The sequence below is a fragment of the Gavialis gangeticus genome, unplaced genomic scaffold, assembly GCF_001723915.1.
Source record: "Gavialis gangeticus isolate Ggan-Ray unplaced genomic scaffold, GavGan_comp1, whole genome shotgun sequence".
NCBI classification, from domain to species: domain Eukaryota; kingdom Metazoa; phylum Chordata; order Crocodylia; family Gavialidae; genus Gavialis; species Gavialis gangeticus.
In genome coordinates this window covers 2,623,786-2,634,511 of record NW_017729018.1, presented here as the reverse complement: position 1 = coordinate 2,634,511, position 10,726 = coordinate 2,623,786, and the positions used below count along the sequence as shown (strand labels likewise).

At 53.0% G+C, this 10,726-nt stretch overlaps 1 protein-coding gene across 3 annotated transcripts in view; it reads right to left on the bottom strand.

The window, feature by feature from the left end:
- Positions 1–10,726, bottom strand: part of PARP2 (poly(ADP-ribose) polymerase 2) — a 22,333-nt gene that overhangs the window by 7,257 nt on the left and 4,350 nt on the right. For 2 of the 3 annotated variants that reach the window (XM_019513225.1, XM_019513224.1), the window contains exons 2-18: positions 10,466–10,598; positions 10,275–10,393; positions 9,339–9,551; positions 8,072–8,218; positions 4,934–5,004; positions 4,319–4,369; positions 4,122–4,218; positions 3,890–3,965; positions 3,696–3,798; positions 3,190–3,346; positions 2,592–2,730; positions 2,169–2,232; positions 1,923–2,057; positions 1,684–1,811; positions 1,476–1,575; positions 1,074–1,172; positions 614–732 (exon numbers count right to left, since the gene is read on the bottom strand). In XM_019513225.1, the coding sequence (XP_019368770.1) occupies positions 614–732; positions 1,074–1,172; positions 1,476–1,575; positions 1,684–1,811; positions 1,923–2,057; positions 2,169–2,232; positions 2,592–2,730; positions 3,190–3,346; positions 3,696–3,798; positions 3,890–3,965; positions 4,122–4,218; positions 4,319–4,369; positions 4,934–5,004; positions 8,072–8,218; positions 9,339–9,551; positions 10,275–10,393; positions 10,466–10,596 (1,949 nt within the window). In that variant the 5' untranslated portion in view covers positions 10,597–10,598. Of the gene's footprint in view, positions 1–613; positions 733–1,073; positions 1,173–1,475; positions 1,576–1,683; positions 1,812–1,922; positions 2,058–2,168; positions 2,233–2,591; positions 2,731–3,189; positions 3,347–3,695; positions 3,799–3,889; positions 3,966–4,121; positions 4,219–4,318; positions 4,370–4,933; positions 5,005–8,071; positions 8,219–9,338; positions 9,552–10,274; positions 10,394–10,465; positions 10,663–10,726 lie in introns of those variants that run through there. The other variant, XM_019513223.1, reaches the window with a different exon arrangement.

Genomic DNA, 10,726 nt, shown 5'->3' with positions numbered 1-10,726 from the left:
TTTAGCAACTGATAAGTTGGACATTGTGGTGGAGGGGAGTGGTGGTGATGATGATGATGATGAAGACTGAAAAGGGGCTCGCTGGAATGGGACAAGTTATTAGTAGAGCTCCTCAAGCACCGGACTTGGAACCAGTGTGATTTGGCCAAGGTTATTAATGAAAACAAGGTGGGATTGTGTTGATGAAACCTACTGAGGACAGAGGTAGGAGGCATTGTCAATGCAGAGGAGGATCAGGATATCAAAAGTCAGAGACTTGGATGATGTGGAGGACTAGAGAAAATGGCATGACATTCACAAGTATAAAATATAGGAGATGGAAGGAAAGTAACACCCTGTGGATAAAAGAGTCACTCCTGGGACCTCCAGCCTTGGACACAAGTCCCCCAAGCCTAGGGTGGAACAGCCCCCGGACCGGCAGCCAGACAAACTGTCTCCGCCCCATGGAGTCCACGATCTCAGAGCAGCTTCTGGATGCAACTTCCTCTCCCCTTGCCGTGACAAAAGCAGGGAATTTATCCAGCCATGACCACGGCACCCCTGCCCCCCACACTCTCCTTGGCAGATGGGGGTCAGGAGGAGCAGCTTTGTTCCTCAAGCAGGGGATACTCACAGCTTGGTGAGGTTAGCAGGAGCCATCTTCCCCATCCCCTTGGTGCTGTGTTTCCCGTTCAAGAGCTTCTGGGCATCAGCATTAGCCTCCAACAGCTCATTGCACTCACCCAAGGCCACCTGTGACAGGAGAGCGCAATGGAGACCAACCTCCCTTCAGAGCCAAGGATGGAAGCTGGGTGTCCTGGCTTCCAGCTCCTTCCCCTCCCGGAGCTGAGATAGGAAGCAGGAAGATCCCAGTTCCCTCCTGCTCTACTGCACTGGCCTCTTCTCCCCTCCCAGAGCTGGGATAGCACCTGGGAGTCCCAAGCTGTGACACAGTCTCCCCCAGAGCTAGGATTGCTCCCTGCAATACAGCTGGCTCTGAAGCAGAGGAGAGCTTCACTGCCCAGGCACAGACCCTGTGAACCACTCCCTGTCTTTGAGGCTGAAACATCAGCTCATTGTTGCCCAGTTCTCACCTCTGACAGCAGCAGGAGCCCCACATCCTTCTGACGGGAAGCAAAGCAGTAGTTGGCACTCTTGGAGGACATGTCAGCAAAGTAGATGCCTCTCCCGAACTGAGGGAAGATGAGACAGAGAGAGACCAGGGCTGGGTGCAGTGAGAAACGCAGGGCAGTGGGGATACTGATACTGGGGGCTCTAGAAGAACATATGGATGGGGGGAAACCAGAACTGGAGCAGGGTCCAAGGCAGGGACACCAGGACTGAGGGCTCCACAGATCAAAAAAGGAAAGGGGAAGGAAGGACTAGAGAATGAGACACTGGAGGGTGAGAGGCTGAGGGTCAATGGGGCTCAGGGGATCTGACCCCAGAGGCAGGAGGCAGGGTGGGCTGGTCGGAGCAGGTGGGGTATCACTCACCATGTAGCCAGTCATAGGAGCCTCTGGGGGTGCGATTCGCAGCCCCTGGCTCAGGATGCCCATCCAGTTGCCCAGCCGGGAGCCATGCCACAGCAACACCCTGCCAGGGGGTAGAAAGCAATAGAAGGGGTGAGCCCTATTTTACCTCCCCGCCCAACAGGCTGGGATACCAGGGACCCCTCCCCTGCACCCAGCAGCACCCCCTGACCTGTTGGGAAGGTCAGTGCGGAAAGTCGTCTCCTCAGACGGGCGGCGCAGGGCAAAGGCCTCCAGCAGCTCCATGGAGTAGTCGCGGTGGGTGGGTGCATGGGTGGTCAGCAGGTACTGCTCCAGCACCTGGTAAAAGGCACAAAAGGGGATGGGCAGTGAGCCACAGAGCCCAAGCTGCTCACCCCTGACCCAGGGACCCGCAGCCCAGGTGCCCTCTCCCCAGCCTGACCTCCCCACCTGGAAATCATGGGTGTCCCTGTCCAGGGCACACAACTCGCAGCCCAGTTGGTGGTAGTGCTGGTCCAGTGGGTGCTCATGGTCCTGCCTCTCTGAGCACACTAGTTTGATAGCAATTTCAATCTCGCCCAGGGCCTGGGGTGGGGGAAGAGACAAGATTAGAAGGCATCTCTCTCTCATGTGCACACAAACACACACACACATACGCGTGCGCGCACCTGTCAGCTCCCCCAACAGCCTCCTTACCTCCAGCAGCTGCATCTTTTCCTGCAGCTCCTGCTTCGTCCGGATCATTGGGGGCGTTCGGAGCCTGCAGGGGCAGGACACCAAGAGTGAGCAAGCTGGGGAAGGGGGTGCATCACATACACAGCTTATCACTTCCTGCCCTGGACAAAGCCACGGGGGTAGAAAATAGAGCAAGGAGGAAAACACAGCATAGATCCAGGGTGGGGGGGAGGAAGGCCTTGAAACTCATTTGTGGGGACCCCGGGGCAAGAGCCATAACACTCACCAAGAGAGCAAGAAAGAAAAGAGGAGGGGGCCTTGAACCTGGCAAGGAGAAAGGAGACCCCAGTGCTGCCAGGATACTCCCCCCACCCCACAGGGCTGGCAGAGAGGCCAGGGGATAGAGCCAGTCTGTGGGGTGGGGGTCTGTGCGGGGGGCCTGACCCAAAGTCGTGCGGGATTCGGGTGTAGAATTCGTTGCAGGCGTCCAGCAGGGCCCGGCCAGCGCTTCCCTCTTGCAGACACGCCTCCACCTTCTGCAGCGAGCGGTACCCAGCCCGGATCTGCTCTGCTGTCAACTTCCCTGAGGGTAGGGTGGGGAGAGGGTAGGTCAGAGCCACCAGACGACCACCCGTGCCCTCCAGCAACCCCTTTGCCTGACAGGCCTCTTGAAGAAAACAAATATTTGGGCATGCAACCATACACAAAACCTCCAGAAGCCTCCCCCGCCCACTCCAAGGCATCGGAAGACTCCCTGGGATCCCCCCGACGTGCTCTCACAGGCACTTGTGAAACACTTGTGCGCAAACAGTATTCACTCCTGTGCCCTCCAACACCCTCTCCCCTCCCCTATTTTCTTATTTGGTACCGCACAGAACCCCCCAGCAGGGCCCATCCATGCTCTGGGAGGGGCTATAAAGGTTACAACTCAGGGGGAGCCTAGAAACCAGCCAACTCCCCATAGGGAGGAGAGAGGAAGAGGTGGGTATATGTTGCAGGGTGAAGCGCGGAGATTTGGTTGAGAGGTGGGAGGGGTTCTCACCCAATGGGGCCTTCCTAGTGTCATACTTCATCTCAATCACCATCTCCTCCATGGTCTGGATGTTACAGATGAGCTCCACCAGTGCCTGCACGCGGGGGTCAAGTCGGGAGGCTGGTTTGGGTTGGGACATTACCTTCTCAGGGCGGCTTTCCTTATCCTGGGGAGCACAGGGAAGCAGAGGTCATGGAAGGGCACAGGTCTCCTACCTACAGGCCTAAATAAAACCCTACCCTAGTTGGTGCCAGATCTGGAAAGAGGCTGGTAGACTCCCTCACCAGCAGGGTCAAAGTGCCCCCCACAGCCCCAGGGTCATGGGATAGGGGTGCTGGTGGGAGAGACCTGGGGAAAATGCCACGACAGATGGGGCTGGGCAGTCCTCATGCAGCACGCTATGCATGGTGGGGGGGGACCTGAGGTGGTACTTGCTGGGCAGTGGGGCTGGGAGTCCATGTGCAGAAGACTGTATGGGAAGGGGTGGTGGGTCACTGGGGTTCTGAGAGACTCACTGGACCGTGGGCCTGGTAGTCCATATGCAGCAGGTCGTATTTGCCTGGCACCTTCTGGAAGCTGCCCCGACTGGGCCAGCTGTTCTTCGTCTTATCCAGAAACCTGGAGACAGACAGGAAGGTCTGATGGCAGTTCTGGCAAGTCTAGGTAGGAGGAAAAGGATGCACCCAGGGCAGTGTAAGCAGACACTCACTTCTTGGTGAAGACTTCCTTGGCTTTGTCAAGATCCCCAGCGCAGGATACCAGTGTGTGCTGGCCTGGACGCCCCACTGCAGAGACAGAAGAGACCTGGTCATGGGGAGTGGGACTGTGCTCCCAAATAACATTCCCGTCCTCCCAGTGCCCACACTCCACCCTTGAGAGACCAAAGCCAGCCAGCTCCACACGCTTCCACCCCCCACCCTAGCCCAGGCGCCCCAGCTCACCGCGCCCCCACCGCATCCAGACACTGTAGCTCCGCTGCCCATCATCCTCCAGGAGCTGGATGATGTAGAACTTGTTGTTGTTGAACTGGAGATTCGTCTGTGTCCGTGGGGAGGAGAGAGACAGTTACCAGCACCCCATGCTGAGGGGCCATAGCAGAAACAGTCACTGAAGAGCAGAAATGCACTGCTGAACTCACCTGGTTCAGCATCACATCATAGACGTCGTCCCCCTCACAGTACACATGAGCCTGAGAGACAAGAGAGAGTCTATTCTGCAAACAGACATAGCACAAAGGGGGGATGGGGGCGGGAAATGGTTTGGGTGGGCAGGGTAGGGGCCTTTATCCTCTAGGGAGAACCAGGTTCTTCTCAGTCCCAGGGTAGGGAAATGGCTGGGAATACAAGATAAGACATGGGTCTTCCCAGAGCCAGATTAACACATAGGCAAACTTGGCACATGCCTAGGGGCCCCAGTCTTTCTCTCTGCGGCGGCGGCATGAATGGCCCCATCCGCCTCCCTTCCTTTCCCCTCCTCTCTGCTGGCCTTGCCACCATGGCTGCAGCGGCATCCAGCCCTACTCCTCATGGGTGGCAGCACTGGGGTAGGGTGATGGGGGGGGGGGGTCTCGACCAGCCCAGGGCCTAAGAGTTTGTTTGCCTAAGGCCCACTAAAGGGTTAATTCAGCCCTGAGTCTTCTTCTGGGGGTGTCATCTCCCATCAGGTCCCAAGGGTCTTTCTCTTCTATGGGGTGGTGACCCTGATCCAAACCCTGGGTGGGGGGACTGGCTGGCTCAGGGGTGGATCATGTTACCTTCCCAAGCTTAGCAGAGCACTCGGGATCCACTGGTGCTTTCCCCTTCACTACTAGGGTCTTAACGGCCTCTAAGGGAGACAGAAATAGAATAAGGGCTGCAAGGCTCAGGATTCCTGGTATGTCTCCACAGATTAGAGTCAGAAACACCACAGCAAACCCCATAGGCCCATCGCTAAGTGCAGACAGCAGCATTTTAAATAACGATACAGAACAGGCAGAAGTGTTTCATAAATACTTGTTTGGTACCTAGAAAGAAACAGGTGACCTATGCATGCAACACAAAAAGGATGAAGTACTTTCAACCCATTAGTTACTAAGAAAGATGTTGGACGGCATTTAGTAAAGGTACACACAGTTAAATCAGCAAGCCTCTATAACTTGCACCCAAGAGGTCTAAAACAACTGGCCAAGGGGTGCTCTCCTGATGTTCGTTTTTAATGCACCTTGGAATCCTTAAGACAGTGATAAGGCTGTGCCTGGATAACTATGTGCGGCTTAGTTTAATATCAAAGCAAATAAAGAGAAAGCTCATATAGGACTCAAATGATAAAGAGGTAAAGTGCAGGAACAGAGTTTGTTGCCAGTCAGCATGGTTTCATGGAAAATAAGGCCTGTCCAACTGTCTCGATTTCATTCTTTGACAAGATTTCTACTTTTATTGATTACAATGTCTCCTATGAATATACTAGACCTTGGGAAGTAATTTGATTAGGTAGCATGCAGGGCTGCAATTTAAAAAAAAAAATCAGTGGTATAGCGTATCCATAAAATCCATTGACAGACCACAGAAACTAGCAGTCGGTGGAGAATTGTGATGGCCAAAACTAGAAGAGTTAAAAACAAAAAGAAATCTGCTTTTTGAAGGTATCTGAAACGGTAGCTTATGGAGTAGTTTCCTGTCTGTCTGGAGAAATTATATATATAGCTTTTTATACTAATCTTCAGACAGCATGAACTTTAAGAAGCAGAACTGAAAATTATAACTGCAGGTGTAGCTGATTTGTAAAATTTTGCTTAGAGTCAGTAAAAAATTAACAAATGTAATCACAAGGCATAATTAACATAGTGGGTTGAACTTAGGTGGGGACATGTTAACCTCAGACCCCAAAGTGATGTGGTATGATCTGCTTATTGGGTAAACCCAAGCTTAGGCAGTAATTTATTGTAATGATTTTTAACACCTTTTAACCCCATAGGATAACAGCTACGAAGTAACACTATGAATGGCTATATAACCAAAAAATTAGCATATATAGGATATAAAAAAACCCCCACGCACATTAAGTAACCCTCAGGGAAAGATGGAACAGAAGGGTCATTCCTGTCCCATACCCCCATGGATCTGAGAGCGAAAACCAGATCCTGACTGAAGGACCTTCCTCCAGTTCCCCCTCCGACAGCCCCATTCAGACACGTCTAACTTCGTTAAATCAACCTGATGTGTATCTTCTAGCTGAGAAACTATCGATAAGTTGCTGATCAAGTGAGAACTCTTGGTTAATTTCTTTATCTGTTTTATCATCACTGTTAATTTTAATCTGTATTGTTATATTGTCTGTTTATTAGCTTAACCTTTTTACTAACTGTCATATGTGCAAACTATATTTTTTGTTGTTATAAGTAAAATTTATTCTTTTTTAAGTGAAACTTGTCATTGCTTTTCTTCCCAACATCACCTCCTCAATCCCGAACCAAAAAGCCCAGTAGCTAATAAAGTTGCACTGCTCAGTCAGTCTGCAACTAAATTGATATACTCACAGTGCCCAGCTGGCCTGTGACAGAGAGTCATCAAACAGGCGTGTTTCTTAATGGGGTTCCATGCAGACCAGGGCTAGAAACAACTGTATTTGGTATTTCCACGGGTGATCCAAAAGGAAATGCAGAATCACTGGTCAAGAGAGTTTTCAGCTGGCCCAAGGAATGGTTTATGAGGATTAGACCACTGGACAGAGTGGCTGGGATCACCTGATGAGCTAGGGCCAAACTACCAAAATACATTTTTTATGCAGTCAAGGTTCTCTGGGTAAATGCAGTATCTTTTATTAGACCAACTAAATAGTTGGAAAAAAATTTTTTGCAAGCTTATGGGGCACACTCTTCTTCAGTCATAGTAAGAGCCTGCTGGTGGTGTGCATTCTCCTGGATGGAATAGAAGCCAATATGCAAAAGGCAGGTCTGTGAAAATGCAAATATGTGGCAGCGAGGATCAGAGGGTAAGGGAGACAATAGGTGTGAGCTCTGCCCATGGTCTGGAAGAAGTGTTGATTACCGAAAGTGAAGTTGCTATGTATGAGGATGAAGTGTGTGTGCAAGTTCGATAATACCTTTAGCTCTGTACTCCGAGTTGTAGTCTTGCTCTTGTAGATAGGTAAGGCAGGCTTGGATGCCATCCTGGTGAGGCATGTTGGTATATAAGCTGGTAACGCCCATGGTGGCTAGGTGGGTATTGCTGGGAAGGTGGTCCGTGTTTTTATGCAATAGTCTAAGAGTGATGTTATGTGACATCATGCGAGTGGCAAGGATTTTTAGGGTGAACTGTTTTACTGGACCAACTATGTAGTTCGGATAAAGGTAGACAAGCTTTCGGATGCTTTGCTGTATTAAAAAAGGCAAAGATCTGACATAGTCAGGCTTTTAGCAGCCAAGCACACGGATACTGGAGGGGGAAAGCAATGGCTCTGAGAAAGGTGTGGGCTAAGAGCACGCAAAAACCCAGTACGAGTTCCCAGCACAGTGTGATTGTCTACAGCCAAGACCATGCTGATCTTTGAAAGCAGACAGAGCAACCCGGATGAGGGAGAGGATTCCATCTCTGTCCACACTACTGGCTTCTTGCACACATTTAAAATGAGGTACGAAAATTGGAAGCAATACAGATAAGAATCATGCAAAACTGATTCAAAAAGACTGCAGGAAATGCCTGACCGCAAGAGACAACCAGCAGTAGGTCTGTTTGGTTTACCAAAAAAAAAAAAAAAAAATGTGAGTACTGTGAGGGTTTCTGTACTCAAGACTCTCCTTTACCTAACAGAGAATGCCATAACAAGTCAAAGCCAAGTCTGGCAGGGAACTGGGGAGGATTTTCTGCCTTTTGGGAAGTCAGACCAGATGGTCCTGATGGACTGAAGCTCTCACCTTTGACCTCTCCCCCATCAACTTCTTTAGCCACTGGGTCTGGGATGGACCCCCCACCGCGGGACCTCTTCAGTGCTTGAGCCTCTTGGAGGGCTGTGGAGCTGGGAGTGTAGCTCGCTTGAGATTCCTTACTATCAACCACTGCATCTATGGAGAGAGGGCACAGAGCATGCATTAGAGAGTGGAGGGGATGGTGCCCCTCCTAGAAGTGGCTGCATCTCAGTGCCAGACACCCTGAGCTGTCCCAGCCCAGTGAAGACACCTAGTGCTTGCATGGCACTGCTGGGCAGTGGTCATCCTGACACTTTGGAGACTTGCACCCTCCTGTCTCAGAGGACTCCAGCTACCTGGGCAGCACTGAATCTGCAGTGAATTTCCTCTCAGCACTACAGATGATCTTGCCCAGGACTCCTGAAACCAGCTAGACCAGACCTGCCCAACTGGGCTGGGCCCTGGAAGAATCATTGTAGTCTGGAACTTCTCCAGCTCTCAGCCTGTCTCTCTAACCACTAGACCCCATGCCCCCTCCAGAGCTTGGGGCGTTTGCCTTCCACTGTAGAAAGGGGAAGGGGGCATGGCTTTTCCTGGGATCTCTCAAATGTGTTTTAGCAACCCTCGTAGCAGCAGGACATTGGCTGTCATTGCCCACCTGCTTTACCTATGGCAGGTGGGGTGTTCATGTCCTGTGCCTGCGTCAGGGTTGACTGTAGTTTTGCAGCAGCACCAAAACTTTTCAGCCTGTGGGCCGGCTAGTGGTGCCGGGCTCGTCCACAAGCCTGATCCAGTCTGCCAACTCAATCCAGTGTGTGATGCTGCCCCATCCAGGGCCCAATCCAGCAGTGCAGAAATGGCCCAGCCAGGGCTGATGCCACTGCACGGGGCTGAGGCCCAACACAGCTGTGCAGAAGCAGATGAACGCATGAAGGAATGGCCCACCCATGCAGCTGGATAGACCTCAGCTCAATCCCTCCATGTGAGGCCAGCCCTGGCAAGGCCAATCCAGCCACATGAAGCTTGGAAATTTGGCTCTGGGACAGCAGTGGCAGTGGTAAATCGCCACTTCTCCCCCACTGCCAAATTCCTGGACCCATGAGGAGACCCGCAGGCCAGATGACATGGCTCTGCAGACCCGTGGGTTAGACAGTGGATTTGTTTAGGATGGTTTGGATAGGGATGATCCCACTGTTCTGGGGGACAGTACTAGGTGACCAGCCCTGCTTCTCTAGGTTTAATCACTGAATAATTGGGGTCCGGCCTCCCCTCATACCTGACTCCCTGCGGTCCATCTTGCGTTGATACCTGGTTCTCAAGTTGGTCTGGGTCATCTGGGCTGTGTCCAGCGCGTAGCGGGTCCGGCCAACAGTCATCTGCAAGGTTGGCTCCCCCTCCCCACGTCGCACCCGCTCCAGAGCTAAGCAGGTATCAGCAGGGTAGGGGAGCCAGTCCCCCTCCTCATCGCCCTGCCACTGCCAGATGAAGTCTGAGACACACAGGAGACATGCGCCATCACTCAGTGATCCCTGCATGGCCAGGGGGCTCCCTGCTCCCAAGGGAGACAGGGGTGGGAATAGGACCCAGGCGTGCAGCAGGTTTTCACCCGCGGCGGCTCTGCAGCCTGTAGTCCCAGGGGGAGGAAGACCCAGACAAGAAGCAGGACTCAGGTGCGCAAGATGCCAACAGAGGGTGCTTCCCCACACCAACCTTTTTTAATTTTACTAAAATTTCTCATGTATCCGGTCAAACTAGCCAGATCAGCTCTACATCCTTCAAAAACCATACTACCGGCAAGTATCCTCCACCCCAAATTTTTCAGCCTGGGGCTTCAGATATTTCCAGATCTTCTGGGGGGCATCCTACGTTCAGGTACAAGCCTGGAGGCTTGGGGCTCGAATGCCCCCGAGTTTGCTTGCCCCGAGCTGTACGGCTGCAAGAGCAAGCTAGGGAGGAGTCCCCCATTTCCATAAAGTCGGCGTGTAGCTGAGATCCTCCCGCTGGATCTGGCCAGTGCGACGCTAACTACGAGGCTCTCGTAGGGAGTCCTGCCCGCAAGCAGACAAGGGTGCCCCCTCCATTACACCCTGCCATTTTCATCGTATTGCCTCCATCAGGGTATTTCCCCTGCCAGGCAAGTGCACCAGTGCCCTGGGAATGGGAGGCCGGGACCCCAATATCCAGCATGGTCAGGAGCCCCCAAATCGCTCACACGAGTCCTGGTCCCGGACAGCAGCTGCCACGGGTCTGTCCTGCCCCGTCTGTGTGTCCTGTTGCACCATCCTTCTCAGGTCCACGCAGGCCCCAACATCCACGCTGGGCTTCCTGGCCCTGCAAGAGGCACAAGCCCAGGTCAGAGCCACCTGCCCGGGGGGCACCGCCCGCCCCCTCCCCGGCACTGACCTGGCCGCCTGCGTGAGCACCCTGCTCTGCTCCGGGGAGTACCAATGCCAAGTGCCCGCAGCATCCTGCCACTCCCAGCGCAGCTCCAGCTCCCGGTCACCCGCCTCCGGTGCCGCCCGCTTGCGGCCCATCCCTGGACAGGCACAAGACGGAAGGGACATTTGCTCTCCCAGGACAAACTCTCCTGGGAGTGGCACAACCCCTGTTGTCCCAGTGGCTCTCCTGGGAGAAACTGAATGCGTGCAGGGGCGCTGCACCCCC